This window comes from Micropterus salmoides, unplaced genomic scaffold (assembly GCF_014851395.1).
Source record: "Micropterus salmoides isolate LMB-PRFRI ecotype aquatic unplaced genomic scaffold, ASM1485139v1 Ms_hic_scaffold_14, whole genome shotgun sequence".
In the NCBI taxonomy this organism is placed as follows: Eukaryota; Metazoa; Chordata; class Actinopteri; order Centrarchiformes; family Centrarchidae; genus Micropterus; species Micropterus salmoides.
The window spans coordinates 11496726-11518182 of record NW_024040485.1 but is presented as its reverse complement, the minus strand read 5'-3'; the positions used below and the strand labels follow the sequence as shown (position 1 = coordinate 11518182).

Below are 21457 nucleotides of genomic sequence, written 5' to 3'. Positions count from 1 at the left end.
CACTAAATTCCCCAGATCCTGAGCAAAGGGTTGTTTAAGGATTAATCAAAGCTATCCTAATGGAACCAGAGCTCCCCCAGTGGACAAAATAAGTATTACATGCCATCGTTCTGAAATGCCATTTAATGTATAAATGTCACTCTGTATTTACCTGTTCATAATCTGATGCCATTCGTGTATCTTGCTTATATTCCCTAAGTAAGAACATGTAACAGCCAATATTATCCAGAAAGCTAGTTCCTCTCATCAGATGTGATTCCTAGGAAATGCTAACCTTAAGGCTGAACTACTGACAATTGTTTTTCTTTTTATCAAATGCTTAAAACTAAGAACGGTATACCCGTTTGACAATTAAGGTTTGATTGTGGGAAGATATTTGATTACAATACACGCAAATAAATTTTTTTGAATAGGCATATTAAAAGTTTAAAGAAAAGACAGAAACTGGAAACAAGCCCTCAGGGGAACAAAGGACTGCCCTCTTGGAACCACGCCACAACAAACAACTCACAACCACGCCCCATCCAGCAACTTACTTGTTTTCTTTTCTTTTCTTTTGTTTGTTAAAAGTTATCAGACCGTAAGTTACACAATTATAATTCAAGAACGACCAAGTTCTTTTTAAGCTTTATTCGTCGAGCTAACTTACACTGAATCCACCGATGCCTAGACCCGACCACGTGGGCCTGCCAGCAGTAACAAAGGACGACCAGACTTCTAACCCAAGCCAGGGTAAAGGCCCCACTGCAAGTTTCTTCAATAAGCCGACAAAAGATGGACTTGTGATGCTGGGCAGCACAAGTGCCTCTTGTTTTCTTGGTATTAGCAGGTAACATGTTTTAAGTGTGTTTAGCTGAGGTTGATCTCTGGTTGTACCTTAGTGCAGACGTTTCTTGTTCCCACTCGAGTCCAGCCGTCCTCACACTGGGGAGGGGTTTGAGTTGGTGGTGCAACAGTCAAAACCGCCCCCTCTGCCAGGTGTTTGCAGATGTATTTCTCCTTATTGGTGCAGGGCAGCACATCCCAGAGGCCAGCTAAAACCCCAGTTGTCATGGCAACACAGCCCTGTTGGTAACCTTGAGTTGTTGAGGGGAAAAATAGTGAAATGTAAATTGTGGAGCTGAAAGTTATGCCCTCTTTTTTAAAGACAGAAATGCATCTTTCTCTTTACCTGGCATTTCAGCGTTCCAGTGAGTAAATCTCACTGAGTCTGTGTTGGTCCACACAAATTCATCAATGTTTTTCTGGTTTGAGAGGCCCAGCCAGAAGTATTTCTCTGGTCTCAACCCCACCAAGCTGACAAGGAATGCATTATCCACCCTGGAAATATTAGCACAAGTCCATAGATTATTTAGTCTTCTTGAATGTGAAATATATATTGTATAGTACATGCACACACACAGTTAACATCACATTGCTAATAAAAACACAAAATGTTCTTACCCACTGGAAACATCTGCTAAGTAGGAGTCTGAGCTCTTGCAGTCGTCTTTAGCTTCATCAAACGTCTTTGTCTCTGTTCCGACAAAGTAGCAGTAGGAGCCATGCCTTTTCCAACCCTGTAGGAAAACAAGCAATGATTAGAACTGTTGTATTATTATTTTAAATTCTACATGTTGTTAATTTATCTGCAGGTCACCTGTAAATATTTTGAAAACAAATTAAATTGTATTATTAACCTAACCCTAACCCTAACCCTTATTTCATGCTCAGCCTTCCGAATGACTGTGATATTGAACCAGTTACTTTTGAAAGTAAATTTTTGAGTTTTAATCATGCACCCTGATTTGCCAGATGCTCATGAAGGCCAGATACATTTTTCATAGATTACATGTAAATTTCACTCACAACTTTGCAGCCTATATCCACTTCTACTTCATCTCCCGTGGGTTCAGTGGCACTCTGCTTCATACAGATAAAGGCATGTTTCTCATCACACGAGCGATCCGCCCAGTTCCCTTTCTGCAAGAAAGAAACACTGTAAAACACTTGTAGAGTGAATGCATTAGATGGATAGACGACATACTCATATTCAGAATGTTGAGTATTTGTTAAGTAAAAGAGAAAGCAGAAAGCTGATTTGTACTTGATCTATTGACCATTGGTGTTGGACTTTTTTTTATATCTAGTTTTTTCCTGCCATCCAATGTGTGCTTTTTGCTATTTAATGACTGAAAAGGTCATTAGAGTAATAGTAAAGTAGTCAAGATCAATTGTACATTTAGTTACTACCTACAAACACTTTGGAAATAAGAAAACATAGATGAATCTGACAAAATGTTCTGAATTTGTTTGTACACCCAAGTTAAGATCACATCTGTGCATACAAATGTTTAGATTTTAGTTTTGCAGTTGAAGATTTGTTGCACAAATCTATAGGTGTTTTCAGAAGAATGGATACAACCAGACTGTTAGCTGACACTTCCACCGTGTCTAATTTGTTTAGATATACATATATGGATAAAACAACGATACCCTATATGTACACCATCATATCCACATGATGTATCTCACCTCTCCCCTGATTAGAACACAGTCCTCTGAATCAGTGGAAATATCAGGTTCCCCATACTCCCAGCTGGTGAAACTGACAGTAGAGTGGTCACTCCAGTCAAACAGCCTCTCCGTCCTTATGTCATTCAGTCCAATCCAAAGCTCATCTGTAGATGCTGCAGACATGGACAGGGAAGACTGTACCTCAAAGTTCTAACTGATTACACAGTTAACATGCTCTACACACTGAAATGAATGGCATTATTGGTACCATCCAAACATTGGTGAACATTGACAGTTGTCCACATTAAATCTTTCAGCAGGTATTGTGGAGCCATTATGGAGAAACATATTATCGCTATAATGGATGTATTATATATTTATTTCTTATATTCTTCAAAAAAATATTTTTTTCCTATATATTACTTATGCAGGCCTCTAATTAAATAACAAACACACAAATAAATACATGAATTAATTTCTAATTTTGAGATTGTTCTTATTTAGGATACTTTGAACAGAATTAAATACATTTAATGAATATGGACATGGGGCTTGTAGTGATTTCAAGGTGAGAATATTACAACTTGACGTATGATTTCTTACTGGAGTAATAAGTAACCTTGATGATTAAAGGGGCAGTATGTAGTTTTAAGCGGCCACCAGCAGTGCAGTTTTTAGATAGACACATAGAGATACTCACTGGGAGAAAGCTTCACACAACATGCTGAAAACTGAGCTAAACTTCCACTGCAACAGTAATATTTTTATCAGCTTGAGGTTGAACTAATCCATGCTCGTTATCTGATAAAGTACAACATTTTGCCGATGTGATACTTGCCTGATTTTCAGTAACTAAAGTTATTTGTGTATCTTTCACTGGAGACTCAGCAATGTGAGCATAGCTAAATGTATAGGGTGATAATGAAACAGTTAGTGAGCTACACTGAATAGAATAAATGAGATTGTTGCTACACTTTAGATAGACCGCAGTAAATAATGTAAAATACTGTAGTGAATGGGTCTTCCACTGTGTTGTTGTCCTGCTCCGTTATTGTTTATTATGTGGTTCACGTAAGTTACAGCAACTGTGACAGTGGAGAAGCTGTGCACCTAAATATGGGTAAAATAACAGTAAGTGTAAATTGAACATTATGAAACAAGCAGATCTGTGCTAATGGTAAGTACTATCATGGTAAAAACAAATCTCTCCACATTTGCTTTGTACTTTTACATAATTTCTTGCAGGCTAAAATCAACACTTTGATACGATAGTGGTGGTACACAGGACAATGTGTGTAATGTGGATCGTGTTAGCTGGAGAAGTAATGTGGAAAGCCATACAACTGTAGTATTTTGCACCAGATAGCGTTAGCAACTGCTTGCTGTTAGCTGGTGAGCTAATGTTATCTAACTTGAGCCAACTAAAGCACAACATCACAATAATAGTAGTTAATGCTTTGCAGTAATGTTAGTTTACTTGTCCAATATGATGAAATCCAACTCTGTGTTGGTTTTATCAGTTTCAAAACAAAGCGGAGGTCTCTAAGAAACTCAAGCTTTTCCAATGTTGACTGTCTTTTCACCCGATATTGATTTGATTCTCATTTGGTCTGACAAGTTTCATCACATAAAACTTTATTGTTTTTTATTCTCATGTGGAGTTTATATTGGAGTTTGTGTTGTGTTGGGAGCTGGCCGTTTAATGGTGTTAGTGGACTGCATTTCGTTTGCTGCAGGTTACAGTCCGTAGACAAATAGGCAGTAAAAAAGTGATTTACTGATAAGTGATTTCTCCTTGAAAAACTTCTTATTTCCCCTTTTTAAAAAAGTTCCTAAAACATCTGACTGTCTTTCTTAGACTTGCAGTCATGCTGACTGCAATTTAAAATGTTTACAGCTATTTTAAGTCTCAGCCTGCGTGTGTGTTCTCACTTCCTATTCAGACTTGTTTAGCTCTGTGGATTCTTGTATCTCAATTACGTTTTTAAATCAGCTTACAGCAAAAACAGAACAGCGCAGTATCAGTCGTTTGAGAAGGTTGGACTATCTTCATTGTCGTCACGTACCGTATCCAAGTTGAGAGATGACAAAGCTTTGGTCCTCCACATTGCGGATGCTGACTAGGTCTCCTCCTTCTTTGCGGCACTCTCTCTGAGCACCAGACCATGTTTGAGGAGAACGCTGAAGGTGGAAGCAGTGGCCATTGTAGGGGATCCAGGGGTTTGAGCAAAATCCTGTCTCAACTGATGATCATGAAAAGAACAGAGAAATATAGTTTTGTTTAACTGATTACTTTGAGGTACCAAAGACAAAATAGTAATACAGGAACTGGTAGAGGAACAGAGAAAAAAAAAGCTTTTTTTCTTTACCTTCAGTAGGAGGGGCCACAGCTCCTTCACTGTAGCAGATGTACCCCAGTTTCTTGGTGCATGTTGAACTTTGCCAGGAGTACTGTACAGCACCATCAACTATTGCACAGTTGTGTCCTGGACTAGAAAGTGGATGTCCTAAAACAAGATGACAGTTATGCTAGACATGTTGATTTTGCACACATGGTATTCAGCACAATTGAAAGCCTAAATAAGAATTTTAATACAAATAGCAAAGTTATAGAACAACAACATTTCCAAGTAGAAAGTACAGCGAGTAGAAGTAGAAAAAGTTGAAACATTAGAAGAAACATGACGTTGTTTGAATTTGAGTATGCATACATGTAAACGTCATCTTGTAATGAATATATACTGTGCAGCATAAAAAAATAAAGGATATGGAAATTAATCTGAAAAAGAAGTTAGAATAAAAGGTTGGTTAATAGCTGGGCTGACTTCATTAGGCAAGTTTTCTTTGCAGAGCAGTGAAGATTCATCATCATATAGAAAATTAGCTAATACAGTAAATGCCACTGGAAATTGAGGTGATTTAACTACTATCAGGTGATTTAAAATGTGCACATTACTTTGTACATTATGATTTGAATGCAAAGTACGAGATCCCTTTGGCAAATTCCAGTTACTGTAAGTCTTAAATCTAAACTGCTGAACTGCCAGAAGTCCTCCTCTTCCATAAATATCTGTAGTGTAGTGTCCTTGCTGTGGTTTGTAAGTACGAAGCAACGTGATATCAGTTTTACAACTAAGTGGCAGCATGGTGCATAAGGTAGAAAGGATAAAAGACAGATGGGATTTATATCAGATGGAGAAGTCATCTTAGCATTGTTAGAATAGCAACACAATGTACTGAAGTGGAAAGAAAACTTACCTGAGTCCCAATTCAGATAACGGTATGGCCGCCCATTAGACCACTGCCAGCCATGGTCTGGATCCCGGATCAGCCCAGTCCAAAGCTTGTACCCCTGTCCCCTGCCCTCTGTACTTAGTAGTGCTGTGTGTGTGTGTTGTGTTTTGTTTGTTTGTTTGTGTGCGTGCATGCCAGTGTTAAAAAAACAGAGGATCAAATGATAATGAGTTAGGCTCAAAAACGTGAAATGAATCAATAAAAGTAGTTTATAAATAATTTACAACAAGCATCTTTTTAGAGAAAATGTCCAATATACACTTGTAAAAAATGTTGTTATTTATTCTTTGTTTAAAATCATTGTTAATTAAACTGGGCTCTCTATGTTACAGACCAGATCACTTTTATATGTCAAAGAAATGATCACTGATCCTTGAACACTGCTCCCATGCTCCCTTTGTCAATACATTCAGTATAGAGTCAGTGGCTCCTTACCTGTGACATAAGCCTGCTCGTGAGGATCAGTGATACTCAGCAGGGAGGCCCCCTGCTGTTTGCAGCTGGCTTCAGCCTGGGGCCAGGTCAGAGCGGAGTGCGTGTTGAGCTGGTAAAACGCTCCTGTTGCAATGTGTTTTTTCCAGTGCTCTTTGGCTGTGAAATACACATACAAAAACATGGGAATGTATTTCAACATTTTTATTTTTTATATGTAACCTCAAGTTGCACATTTATCTCTACATTGAATGCTAAGGGCTGACTTAAATGTAAATTAGTGGTACGTCCAAGATCAAATAATGCCCTGCTTATAGGGGCAGTATTATCCAAATCCATGACAACCCAGAGTTGAGACCAGGAGGCAGAGTCGCAGTCTAACACACTTCTCTGCTCCTCCATTTCAGGAGTTACTTAGTGAAAATCCTATAGTGACTGTGTCTGCCCCCCGACCATCGAAATTATTTAAATCAAAGGTAAACAGAAGAGGAGCTGTGCATAAAAACCTCATAAAAATTAAAACCACAAGAGCAATAGTGCAAACTAATAGGAAAATTAAATGTGGATTTGTTTTGTCTTACTGAAACCTGGCTGGGTGATGGAGAATATGTTAGCCTAAATGAATCCACCCCTCCCAGTCATATTAATGCTCACATTCCTCGAGGCACAGGCCGAGGAGGTGGAGTTGCAGCTATCTTCGACTCTACCCTACTAATCAGCTCTAAACCTAAACTAAACTATAACTCATTTGAAAGTCTTGTTCTTAGTCTTTCATACCCAAGTTGGAAATCACTGCAACCAATTCTCTTGGTTATAGTGTACCGAGCACCTGGTCCGCACTCTGAATTCTTATCTGAATTTGCAGAGTTTTTGTCAACTTTAGTCCTTAAAACGGACAAAGTTATTATTGTAGGGGATTTTAATATTCATGTGGACGTTGAGAATGACAGCTTTAGTACTGCGTTTATCTCTCTGTTAGATTCCATCGGCTTCTCTCAGAGTGTTCATGAACCGACTCACTGTTTTAACCACACCCTCGACCTTGTTTTGGTATACGGTATTGAAATTGAACATTTAATAGTGTTCCCACAGAATCCCTCTTTATCCGACCACTGTTTGATAACTTTTGAGTTTGTATTGCTGAGTCTCCAAAAGTAGACTAGGAGCCAGAGCGTTCAGCTATCAAGCTCCTCTCCTGTGGAACCAGGTTCCAGTTTGGGTTCAGGAGGCAGACACCATCTCCACATTTAAGAATAGGCTTAAGACTTTTCTCTTTGATAAAGCTTAGAGTTAGGGCTGGCTCAGGTGAGTCCTGAACCATCCCTTAGTTATGCTGCTATAGGCCTAGACTGCCGGGGGATTTCCTATGATGCACTGAATTCCTCTCTCCTCTCCCTCTGTATGCAACCTCATCCCATTATTGCATGTTACTAACACAACTTCTTCCCTTTCCGGCAGTCTTGTGCTTTCTCGTCCCTCTCCTCTCTCTCCTCCTATCACTTCCTGCAGGTGTTTCTGGCTCTGGAGCTGTGGAGTCTGTTGTGAATTATTTTGGAGCATTATAGCCTAAATTGTTATCATTAATTACTAGAGCAATGGTGGTCTACATTTTCATCATTTAAAGTGTTATTTTATAGTGTAAAGTTAGGATCACAGTGTGAAAACTCTACAGCTCTGAGTGTATGTGCTCCTTTCTGTATCTAACTGCCCAGGCTCAGCAGTAGCACGTGTGTGTGTGTGTGTGTGTGTGAGCAAGCTCATGTGCTTTGGGAGAAAAGGGAGGGAGCACAGTGAGGCAGCATCAAAAACACTTGCAAAGGAAAATATAGAAGCAGATTTTGTGAAAATTGTATTACAAAACATACATCAATATAGTCCATCACAGTAAGAATGTCCTGTTTCTAGCACAGAGCACAAACAACACCAATTTATTCCATAAAAGTCAGGTTATGGATGAAATGGCATGATCAAGCGGAGTGCATGCAAAGGACACAGAGAGGAGGAGCAGACAGTCAGGGAATTTCCCAGACCCAGGTGTAGTAGGAAAGAGAGCCAAGAGATGATATGAAGCCAAGAAACAGAGCTATAAAGGTCCAGAAGGAGGTGAAAGTCGTTACAAGGTTTTCATGTTGTCTCGGGTCTCTGTTCTGGTAACAGAATGGGGCTCTATTTTGCACCGACCTCTGACACACTCCGGTGGAACATTTGTATTCTAATTGGTGTCTGTTTTTGTTGATAATAAAAATGTTGGTAAAAGTTCAAGCTTTCTTATCTGGCCCAAGTCTTGAATTTTTACACAACAAGTCTGGATCTGTGGCTGCGGGTCACCTGCTGCCCCTGTGTTCCTGCTCGACACCCTCTGCTACAACAACTATTGTTACTAGTCCTATTGTTATTATTGTTATTATAATCATTAACATTACAATTGTTATCATTAACACTACTATATATATCTATACCATTTTTCATTTAGTCTATAGCAACATCACCTTTACTGTCTGTACCTCTGTTTGTGTATATTGTGTAGGCTGCCCCCCCCCCCCCCCCCTTCCATCCATCTCTTTTTCTCTCTGTTCCTCTCTCTCTCTCTCTCTCTCTCCTTCACCCCCAACCGGTCGAGGCAGATGGCCGCCCACCCTGAGCCATGGTTCTGCTTGAGGTTTGCTTAAAAGGAAGTTTTTCCTTGCCTCTGTCGCCTAGTGCTTGCTCTTGGTGGGAATTGTTGGGCTTCTGTAAATAACATCATAGAGTATGGTCTAGACCTGCTCTTTTATGAAAAGCGCTGTGAGATAACTGTTGTTGTGATTTGGCGCTATATAAATAAAATTGAATTGAATTGAAATTGAATCCTGAAAGCCCTCAGTATTGACTTCCATGTTCAGTGTACAATTGTTGCCCCTTTTCTTAATGCAGTATAATAAAACATAGCTCTCATAAACAGTACTCACAATTAGTCGGGCAGTATCCCCAGAGTTCGTGTTCATATTTAGTTTCAACCGCACACCAAAGACGGTTTTTGTCTTGCGTTGTGCAGTCTGTGTACCACCGGTCTTTGTACTGGAAGGGAAACATGCAGGTCCTACCATTTGCATTTCCTCCAATGGTGTAAAGTTCTGAAAAGACATAACTAAATAAAAACTTGATTTCTTTTATCAACACTTGTAGTAATTTACAGTTTATTAGAATATTTTACCACATTACATTACTTCCCCAATTATGCTGCAAAATAATAAAAATCTGAGTCTTTCAATGTATCTTTTTCACACCTTTTATTTCCAGAGATACACAATTAACTCTGCTGAGAGAAAATATTATTCATTGAAAGATTTACAAAATATTGGCACACTAATTTGTGGTTATGAGTCAGTGTAGACAAACAACTCAGTACCTCTGTATGTTCTTGTGCAAGCACCACTGGACGTCCCTGAGATTGTGAGGTGGTTATTGGGTCCAATTGTTTTGGAGAGAACTGCTGTTCCATCTGCAGTGAGCTCAATGTAAAGCTCTCGGCCTTTGAGGGCGAGCACTGTGTTATTCTTGCATTCCCACTTTTGGAGTTCGCTGTTTTCATCACAATTGTAGAGGCTTACTTCACTTCCCACACTTTTCCCCTGGACTCCCAGGCACTTATTTTCATATTGAACTATAATTCGGTCACCAGTTGTCCAGCGTAATATGTCAAAGCAGTGGTTGTAATATTTAACCAAACAAAAACCAGTGGCCTTGTTAGTTAGGTGGAACAATGAATCTGTAGGGAAAGATTGTTCAAAGAATGAATACACAGTTCTGTTTGTTAGAACGCAGAAGAAATCAGAAAATCATCTGAACAACAGTCTTTCATTGGAGTCGATTCAGTTGTCTAATTTGATTCTATATTACATGGACAATATGACTGACTATTATTCACAGAGTAAACAGAAATGTAATAGGCAAATAAAGTTCTTATAATTAGAATCCCCATCACCTCAATATTGAACTGTAACAAATTTATATCAAGAAGGGCACTTTGAAAGCGCAGACCTCCGCCAAGGCCAATAGTCGAGTTTCTATGATATTCAGATTTGCAAGCCAACCATAATATATGGCTGGATATATTTCCAAAACTATTAGAATTACAGTATATCAAAATATGGTTGTGCCTAGCTAAAGCAACATCTCAGCTCAAGTGACCTCTTGCAATGTTAACAAAAGTGAAAAATAATTTGTGTATCCGCCCCTTGATTTGGATCTGCTCCAAAATGTAATAGGTTAAAAACAGGGTAACAAAGCCGACACACTGGCACATGGTAAAGGACACAACAGCCTCACGTAGTTTGGTATATTAATCAAGTGCATGCCATAACTACTCTGAACCCACAAACTGCTTAAAATTAAAAGTTTGAATACTGTACCATCAGAAGCCAAACAGTGTAATGTTTGGATGAGGAGCACAAAGACTGTACGAGTTATCTTCATTGTTAGAATTCTTCTATGTCTTACAGCAGAAGACCTAATCCTTGCATTGTGTGCAGAGGATTTAAGAGTTGTGTGAATGATTTTGGGAAGATTGCACTTTTAATACCACTTGACCAATCCTGCCACGTCATGACTTATTTTGTTCTTTTTTATGAATCATAATCATGTTTCAGACATATTTGTCAACTATTCAGATGAACAGGGGGGAAGCTTTTCCTGTAACCCATGCTGAAATTGGTGCACGTGTTTGGTTTGTTTAGTAGCTTTTAAATGTAAGCTACAGTAAAAACATCAGTAGAACAACTTCAACAGTGATTACAAATCAGAAAATGCTAACATTCCATAAATAAAAGTTAAAACAAAGGTGTAGTACAGTGACAATTAATCTATACTTCTCTGAATCCAATTCCCTGTCAAATTATTAACATTGATTAATGACACTGCTTCATGTCAGGAAGAAACCAGAAAACCTATGAAAAAGAGGAGATAATAATAATAATCTCCCCAAAAAATGTATTTATGAATCTACAGTTAACGTCTTGATTTCCCCACCATATAGAACGACGGACACAAGCAGATGTTACTCAAATAGTCAGTGGCATAGCCACACATGATTCACACAGATTCTAGTAAACAGGGGGTTTTGGCCAGTTGAACTTGTTCTTCATGAAGTCAACATTATTGTGCAATAGTTCACAGAAGGAAGCCATCATAATGCTGACTATTCTTTTATTTTGTCTCTGTAAGTGAATGCAAACTTCTCAGGAATTGATTTACATGAACAACTTTATTCACAACTTTAATAGCAGTAGTAGTACAATTCTTGGACATGAATTACCGTGTAGTATTTTATGGAATGTCTTGTTTGATAATTTAGTTGTTACAGTCTAGAAATCATACTCAGTAGACAGAACCCAGGACCTACAGGTTTGGTAAAAATAATATTTACTAGGATGAAATGGGTGGCGCGGTGGTGCAGTGGTTAGCACTGTTGCCTCACAGCAAGAAGGTTATGGGTTCAATAGCCAGGGTTTTATTGTCTGCTAGCTCTAAATGTGTGTCTAAGCATAGGGTGTTTCAGTTTTTCAGTAATCTGTCTCACACTCGTCTCAACATTTACACTTCTATTTTAATCAACACTAAGTGCTGGACTCTAGGCACAGTGAAGAAGGATAGATGGAAATGAATGCAGAATCACTTAAGCTGTGCAAACACTGCAAGACTTTAGAAATATTGTTTTATTCCAACTCATGTAGGTGCTCACACTGTACGTGTATAAAACAGCCTGTCGGCCCAGTCCAAAATATATTTGAATGCTCCGAGGGAGGTAGAAGTTTGTTTGTTATTAATGATGCTAACAGGGCAGAAACGTGCTGCCTTGATCAGTTGTGCGCTGAAACGTCTAAAAAAAGAGGCACTAGTGTATATTGATCAGGAGGCTCGGAAGATGTGGACAGCATGGCATGTTAACATTGCAGAGAAAATTGGAGGTAAACTAGCTATGTTTTACTGTACAGACTGTTAACTTCATTGCGAGCGTTGTGTTGGCATGGCACTTTCAGACGCCGTTCACTACTTAACGCAGGCAGTGTGAGGAAAAAAAAGGCACTGATTGTTGGGAATCCACTCGTGGTTCTGTTTCAACTATGCAAGAGCCTGACTACAGCACTCTGACTGTCCGACGGCTGTTCTGGAGCAGGGACTCCTCGCTACCCCCTGTTTTCTGCACAGCAAACGACGCCCGATGAAGCGATAATTCCGCCCGACTCTAAAATGAGCATTTTTTCCGTTTAGGCTACTGTACTTCATGGACTTCTTGACTATACTTTCCCAACACATATGTGATGAGTAATACTCACTCTATGATAATGACTCATACAGTGCAAATGCTATACTGTATAGTTTGTGTTTTACCATCTGCCAAATGGTTTGGCTTGATGGATGTCATGATAGAAAAAGAGGAAGTGGCTTCTGTGAATCAAAGCAGTTGGGCAACATCGAGATTAGAGTCCAGTAAGGAAAGAAGCCAGCTAATGACAGTTGAACAAGTTGCTTCTGTTTCAGCACAATTTGGCTAAGCCATTTCAACACCCGTAAGGGGAGGTAGCGTGGGTGTATGGGGGCAGCCAACCCAGGGCCCCTACAGGGGCCACAAAGTTTATGTCAGTTGTTTGTAGACACAACCGGACGAGAAAGCTGCATGCAGTTCACTTCCAACATTAAAATTCAGCTGTTTTTATCAAATGAAACAGTCACTTCACTCTGGTTTCATTGGTAAAAAGGAGCGGAGAGGGACAAAAATTCAGCCCTGGCACTGTAGCCACATTATCACCCATCCCCACTCACAAACTCACATTCACTAATTAGGCTACATTTGTGTACAGATAGTGAAATAATATGAGCAGTAGGCCTAACGTATCTAACAGATTTAACACATTTAATGTATGTGGCTGGCACACAATGCTCAAGAGCACACGTTTATAACAAATTTACACATACAGTTAAAACAATGGCTGTCCATCTGAGTATGATGTAGAGTCTGTGTGCTCTCTGTCTGTTTGTCTGCTGTTACTCTCTTTCTCTAATGAAGATTACAAACCAAATATTTGTGTGTCACTGTTCTATCTCACACAGGCTTCGCCCTCTATTGGACTCTATGAGTACTACCTCCTCCAATCACACGCACGCACTTGCCCACTGAAATTTTATCGTGCACGTAGCCGACCAATAGGACATCGCTACCGATACGTGTGTGATAAATTGCAGTATCCCTACTGCCTCAGCAACTGCAAACTGCTCACTGAATTCACCACCTCCACAGATGGAGTCGCCACTTCTAGAAAATTATCTTTGCACCTGGGCGAGGTGACCCATGTCCTGCCTGGACGAGTCCCCCCCCAACCCAACGCCAGCCAACCTGCAGCTGGGGAAGGGAGCGACTGGCCAAGTGACCATTCTGGAGGGAGAGAGGCCTACTGACGCTTTTACATGTGCTGCTTGTGTACACTATGGTAAGGCTTTTGAGTGGAACATGTTAATTACATTCCTCAAAGAGCTAAGTTAACTTCTCTCATCAAAGAGCTAACTCCTGGGGTGAGGCTAATGGTTAGCCCTGCAGCCTTGTGGTGATGCTTGTGAATGTTCACAAATTCAATTCTTAAAAGTGCTAATTCTAAGTCTTCTAACTAAAGGAAGTTTTTCCTTGCCTCTGTCGCCTAGTGCTTGCTCTTGGTGGGAACTGTTGGGCTTCTGTAAATATCATCACAGAGTACGGTCTAGACCTGCTCTTTTATGAAAAGCGCTGTGAGATAACTGTTGTTGTGATTTGGCGCTATATAAATAAAATTGAATTGAATTGAATTGAATTAATTCCCCACCACCAACCCCATCCCATTGAGCTAGCTGTGTCGAACGCGCCACTGTGCTCACCGACGCTAAGCTATGGACTCCGCAGCCCACGTCCGCAGTCCAGTGAAAAGTCAGGACAGTCCAGGTGTTAATGGTCAGGCCAAGCCCCTATCAGTCCAGTGACCTTCTCAGGGGTGTCCCACCATTCTGTCACTAGGTGATGTGGTGGTCGGGGCTTTGGCCGGCCTGTGGCTGACCGGGTTGGCGTGGACAGTCATCGTGCTCCACCCACTGTACCCATAGAGTCCAGTAGAGGGCGGAGCCTGTGATACAGAATGAAGGTTACGATATGGTAAGCCTAGTTTTATAAGCACAGGCGGAGCCCTCTACCGATGTCCCTGCCGCTCTGACGCCGTCTGCTGAAGAGGCGGTTGGATGCTGGGGCAGTAGGGGCACGAATTGGTTGCGACGTCCTATTGGTCGGCTATGTGCGCGATAAAATTTCAGTGGGCAAGTGAACGCGTGTGATTTGAGGAGGTAGTACCCATAGAGTCCAGTAGAGGGCTCCACCTGTGCTTATAGAACAAGGGTTACCATATCGTCACCTTCGTTTTCTTCCTACCTCTACAACACCTCTCCTTGTCTCTGCTAGTCCTACAGTAGCATTCTTCCTCACAGCACTGGTACTAGAAAAATAGGGATTTCTGGCTGTACTGATTCCAGCTACATCGTAGTTCATGAAAACAGTATGGGATGTAAACATTGCACATACACAACACATAACCTGGAATGAGCTCCTTAAAGGGCCAGTTTGCTGGTTATCTCTAATAAGGTGTGTTAATGTAGGCAGTGTGGATGTCAAAGTAAGTAAATACTAACTTACCAGTTCAGAAGACGGGAAAGAAAACAAAGACAACAATTAAATGAAAAAATCTTTCTAGTTTTCTTAAGGCGTCCACCCAAAGAGAAACTTATTTATTTTATTATTTTATATTTATTTTTAAGTTTGCAAAAAGTTTGCGCAGAGCTCTAGGGTCAGCAACTTAAATAAATAAATAGACAAGGAGTACCCCATCCTTTACTCAAACAATCATTGGCTATCAGGACTTGATCACCACATTGATTGGTTTTTACATTACTTTTCCTTTAATGGGTAAATAGTCCTTCTGTCCAGTAGTTGAAACACCCCTTTGCCTCAGTTCACAAAAAAAAATCCTAATAAGGTAATAAAACATATCATGCAGGTCTCTGTAAGTCATGTTAGTATAATCCTTTAAATGTTTAATGCATAAAGGCCAAATATAGTTGGCCACACTTCTCAAACAAAATAAATGAACATCCCTTCTCTTACATAATCTTGAATGCATACACAAATAAAAAAAAAATATTAGTTTTAAATGCATCACTCCAATGCAGAATACATTTAATCAGTTCATGTCAACACTCAAACATTCTGTTCTCTTCATCTGTTTCTGACTTCAAAAGGAGAGAAAGGCCTCCCTTGCTTCTATTGTCACAAATGAAGATGCTTGTCTCTTCAAAACTGTTGATATCACATTAGCAAATAGTGCCTTCTTTGCTGATCAAAACAATTATTCAGACATTATCAGGGGATACATGTAAAATGTGTTATCTCAAAAAACAAATTTTAAAATGTATTAATGAATATTTTAAACTATATTATAAACTAAAATAGATTTAAAAGATGAAAACTCTTGACCCTCTTCTTATTTTCACGCCTCCCTTCATGTGAGGGAGACCTTTTTATTTATCTAAAGAGTCAAGTGGCCAGCAAAAGCAGACTTTCACTTCCTCTTTACTGGACATCAACATCTAATCTGAAATATGGTCATGCACAACCATAAGTCTCCGGAAGCCGAGCAAAGGTCAGTGTACAAGAGACTGCAGAGACACATTAAAATATAACAGTATATCAAGCAAAACATTTTTCTTTTTTTTTAACAATATATTTATTGATTTTTCTGTTTTAACAAAGAATTTTGTATAAAAGCATTACACAATGAACCAGCTATAACCACCAACAAAGCACACGAAAACCAAAAGGACAGCAAACCACATATATATACACACACACACACACACACACACACACACACACACACACACACACACACACACACACACACACACACACACACACACACACAAATCCTCTTAAGATAGAACAGAAGAGATGCTAGGAACGCACACACACACAACCCCCCCCCCCAGAAAAAATTATATAAAAAATGCCTTTCACAGTAGTCTGAGCCATTAGAATAGATCTTATGGAATAAGTAATAATTGGGACAACTTTCTGATGACCCACAGTGTGATAAGACAGTCCAGTAAATCCTGCCTGCACCTCAAGACAAGAAAATACCGCCAACCAGAGTCCCGTTAATTAGCCAATATGTCACCCACCGCACTTTGCTCAATACAATCCAAAAAAGGTCCCCAAACCTTTTCAAAAGTGTTTGTCATTGTTATGCAGGAAAACATCTCTCTCAGCCAATGAGTAATGCTCAGCCTGTTAGGCGTTTTGCTTGCAGTAAGCACATATCTATAAGTGTTAGTATCTGATTTTTCAAATGCAGGTTGATTGGGTACAACCCCAAAATAAACACTTTGGGATGGAAAGGTAGCTTCACTGATAACATTTGGAATATCTGTGATACCTTCTTCAAAAATTCTTACATTTTTCCACAATTCCACAGGCAATGAAACAGGGTTCCTTTGGAATGATTACACTTGTAGCATGTATCTGGAATAGTGTTATTAAATAAATTTAACTTAGCCGGGGCTACATATGTTCGCATTAACCAATTGTATTGTAGAAGGTTCAGCCGAGTATTCACAGTCTGAGTCTGAGCCTTAGTACAAATACTACTCCATTCTTCCAAGGAAATGTCCTCCTGAACATCATCTGTACAAGAATTCAGTTTGTTCACAGACGACTCAGTAGAGCTAGACTCAAGCATATTGTAAATAGTTGAAATTCTGCCCTTATCATTACATTGGGTTGAAATGAAATTTTCTAAAATGGACAAAGGGGGTACTGCCAGATTTTGTTTCTGGGAAGCAGAGAGAAAGCTCCTCAGCTGTAAATATTGAAAATAATGTTTGCTAGGAATATCATATTTTGCTGACAGAACAATGCTTTCTCTATACAAATCTTGAACTTTTCTTAAACCTTTATTGGCCCATTTTTGTAAACCCGGGTCATTTTTCAAGTTTTGGTAGCCCCAGATAGGGCTAAAGCATGATAAGGAATGCTTTTCACCAAGAAAGTTCAGCACCAAACCTTGATCGTATTGAGAACAAAGGGATTATTTGTTTGCTTTTAACATCAGCTGAGTAGATGTATAGGTTGAGGGGAAATTAGGGTACAAAAGGACATTTCAATCCCCATCCAGCATGGAAAAGCTTTAGAAATGAGTACATAGCAGAGCTGTGCTACCCATTAGTTTTTGAATTTTGAATTATTTATTTTATATCCCGGAAACACCCCGAAATCATTAATTAGGTTCAAGAGCGTAGGTATGGAATTGTGCAAGTCAGTAAGAAACAAAATTACATCATCAGCAAAGAGGGCAATTCAATGGTCCATCTGATCTATTTTGAAGCCTGAGATATTGGGGTGCGATTTAACAGCCATAGCCAGAGGCTCAATGGCAAGAATAAACAGGAGAGGAGAGAGAGGGCAGCCCTGCCTAGAACCTCTACAAATATCAAAGGGTTTAGATACCATATTGGTAGTAAGGATCTCTGCCGTGGGATTTGTATATAGTATCTTTACCATCTGCAAAAGCTTTCACCACAGCCAAAGCGAGTTAATACATCAAAAAGGTAGGGCCACTCAACCCTGTCAAAGGCGTTCCACGTCTAAAGACAAGATTGCAATGTTACGCACCTCCCTTCTAGCAAATAGAATATTCAGCACTCTCCTAACATTATGAAAACCCTGGCAGCCTTTTATAAAATATATTGGACTCTAGCTCAAAGACTTGTGAGCATCTCTGGATCTCTGGATCTCTCTCTGGAAAAGGATCGCCCCACTGGTTCAAATATCTCCCACACACAATCTAGAAAAGCCATACTGCATTTTATGAAGGAGTTGAATTTAACAGAGATTTGGAGGTAACTGAAACCAGATGATGTGGTTTACTCCTGCTACTCTAGCACTCATTCGACCTTTTCCCTAATCAATTATTTCGTAATCTCAGCAACTTTATTTCTCTGAAATTGAGGATTGTTTCTATGATACTATTGTTATCTCTGACCATGCGCCAGTATCTCTTATATTTTGACTCTGATTTAGAGGCTGATCCGCCAAGATGGCGCCTTCATCCCAAATGGCTGCAAGATACAAGCTTTATTGACAGGAGATTGATCTATACTTTTCAATTAACACAACCCAGACTTCAGCTTACTGGCACTTATTCTTTTCCACCTCAATCACTGGTTTAGCTCATGACTCGGAGCTAGGCCTGTCTTACCTTTCCCTGTTACATCAATTAATATTGCATGCTGTATATTATTATTACTACTTCTTACGTACATATTCAACATAGTGAGTGTCTGCACTGCCTGAATTCTACCAGAAGTAGAACAAGAAGAACGTAGTGACGAAACGTGCTCTGTTTGTCCGTTTTCAGCTACTGTATAAACACGAGGACGCAACATGGCGATGTCATGGGGACGTTGAGGGGGGACCCGCGGTTATGTAGATATAAATGGCTCATTCTAAGGTAATAAAAACAAAATGGTTAATTATGTAAGGTCTTTACACACCACTGAAACATAGTTATGGATCTTATTGCATTTCTGTCAATAGAGCCTCAGAAATATTACACACTGAACCTTTAAATGTGAGGTGTGTGTATCTGTAAAGTAAATAAACCAAAACAAGATATGGCAGTTGGGGGGATCAAGCCATGGTCAACGTCTGAGTTGCAGAGAAGAGAAGAGAGTTTGAGCAGGTGGACCTTTATCACCACATCCAGAATCACCTCAACAGAACAAAGATGGTTAGTGAGGTTTCACTCCCATAGAGTGGCCTGAACCACACAGGGGCCGTCATAACTGGCAGTACAACCCATAGTATGTCTACCGTAAAAGGGAACGGGGCACTGGGGCGTACAGGACGAGGGAGAGGAGGTCGTGGAAGCGACCTGGTGATCCGAGATTGTACAGAAAAATAGAAATGAATGAAAATGAAATGAAAAATAGCATATTCTCAATATTTCAGAGACCCCTCAAAATATCACAAATCATGTTTCCAGGGGAGCTTATTTCTTATTAAGAGAAGCCAAGTTCCCATAGCTCCCCTGTAGTTTGGACCCTGGTCATAACCTCGAGAAAAAACCCTTAATAAACATATTCGGGTATTTTCCTAGATAGCTCAGATGCGTTAGATCAGCCCAAAACAAAAATGAAAAGTGGATGCAGAACTACTAAATCAATAGTTGACAGGATATAGGAGAATGGTATTATCAGGTAGGTTACGACAGGGAAACAGAAGTGTGGACCCAAAACGCAGACAGTGGCTGGGTATGTAATATGGAGCTAAGAGTCCAAACAAAAGGGAAAATCCAAGGCAGTCCAACATGGGTTAAATCCAACAACAAGTTAAGGTAATCCAAACACAGGGAATATCCAAAAATCCAGGGAAACAGAGCACATCCTCCAGCGTGTGACCCGGAAACAGATCTCAGCGTGCCATCTTGAAGGACATCTCAATTCCCAAAATGCACATCGAGGAGCGAGGACTGACGATCGAGGAGGCTTTCTGGAGGAGCTATAAGTGAGGATACATCGGTGTATCCTTTGTGTAAGTCTTTTCAGCTGCTGTGATGTTTACAAGAGGCGTGACAAGGAGCTGGACCAACCCATAGCCGGGGAAGGACACTGCAGTGTTCATGTTGTATTCATGCATTGTATTAGTTAAGCCTATTAAAAATAATCAAATGCGCGATCGAACTTTCTGCCCTTGTGTAGCGCCTCATTCCTTAATGTCATTTCACTTTGATATCACTGATGTTATTGTTGAATGTGATGTGTGGATGTAAAAATGAACATTAAATAGCGGCTAGATGAAGCGTCTCCCCAGTGACACTGAGCGCACACAGAGTCCAGTTTCATACAGTAAAACTGTTTGGAGTAAAGCAGCCATCCTCCTGATCAACCCTGAGCTCCATCAGAGTCTAAACGTGGACAGACGCTGAAAGTTTAATTATGTTTCCTCTGTTTCCTCTCTCTGTCCTGTCACGTTTATTACTGCAGGTTTTTTCTGTTTTGTCCCATGATATTTGCAGTAGGGGCTACAGTGGCATTACTGCACGGATGGAAAGCTGGTCTGCTGCTCTGACAGAGATCACTGCTCAAGCAGTGGACAGATGATGCAGCTGTGCAACAGGTCATATTTAATGGACGTCGTTTTGTAATGACGGCTATATGTTTTGTGAGTGACCAATCTGGGGATGAAGGCAGACCACAGCTGCAAACAACAGGCGCACTTGTACAGCAGCCTGTTAATTTGAAAACCAGTAGGGATGCAACACCGATCATAGAGGGTTTTGTTTCATAATGTTTCGTAATGTTTTTTTAGTTAGTTAATAATTCTAGAGATCTCCTTTATTACATTGTTTTCAGTCGTTTATGCAGCACCCACTTGCCCGTTTCCGTTGATTGAACTCTTGAACTTTTTGTTAAACTCTCTTTATTAATAATTTATTAATAAATAACTACTATAACAAAACCATCTGGATTATGTTGCTTCCCTTTCCCCTTCCGAGCTGGGTTGTAACAATCTGATGCTTTTTAGCAAGGGATTTGGTTATGTTTTTAAACAAATTCTAGTTTTTGCTTCCTTCAGGAAAAATGTCATCAAACATGTTTTTAACATGACACAATGTCTAAATACTCTCCAAAATAATTATTGTGGGAAGGTTTTTTCTTTCTAAAAATCCATAATCAAAACTATAACTCCTAGAAAGCAAGTCCTGTTCTGACATAAAGTCTTCTGTGAGATATCCAAAAAGCAATTTGATCTCATACTGAGCCACACCCTCAAGAAGATCATGCATTATATCAAATCAACAGTTATTGCAAACATGGAAGTACTTGGCATGTATCTTTTCTGCGTAGGATCACCGTAGGATTATCCTCAGTGTATACAGTTTAACAATCATTTGTCTCAAGCAAACAAAGGCGACAGAAATGACGGCTAGTAAATGACTCATTAAAACCAAGAATTGTATGCATCCTTAGATTATCTCCAGTAATCTGTGAGATTGTACCATATACCTGCTCATCAGAAAATGGAAGACTTAGTTTTTTCACATCATTTATCAATGGTTCCAGTACAACATCAAAACCATACTTGTGCAGATCTTGTATATGAAAAAGTGATACCAAATGAATGTTCATC

General features: G+C 39.7%; 1 protein-coding gene across 1 annotated transcript in view; it reads right to left on the bottom strand.

Annotated features, from left to right (window-relative positions):
* Nucleotides 1-10754, bottom strand: part of LOC119901896 (macrophage mannose receptor 1-like) — a 31248-nt gene extending 20494 nt beyond the window's left edge. The window contains exons 1-12 of the mRNA XM_038717662.1: nt 10614-10754; nt 9611-9970; nt 9171-9335; nt 6226-6381; nt 5755-5877; nt 4866-5003; nt 4563-4739; nt 2515-2669; nt 1849-1962; nt 1444-1559; nt 1172-1320; nt 877-1076 (exon numbers count right to left, since the gene is read on the bottom strand). Coding sequence (XP_038573590.1) covers nt 877-1076; nt 1172-1320; nt 1444-1559; nt 1849-1962; nt 2515-2669; nt 4563-4739; nt 4866-5003; nt 5755-5877; nt 6226-6381; nt 9171-9335; nt 9611-9970; nt 10614-10677 — 1917 coding nt within the window. The 5' untranslated portion in view covers nt 10678-10754. The remainder of the gene's footprint in view (nt 1-876; nt 1077-1171; nt 1321-1443; nt 1560-1848; nt 1963-2514; nt 2670-4562; nt 4740-4865; nt 5004-5754; nt 5878-6225; nt 6382-9170; nt 9336-9610; nt 9971-10613) is intronic.
* Nucleotides 10755-21457: the final 10703 nt, after the last annotated feature.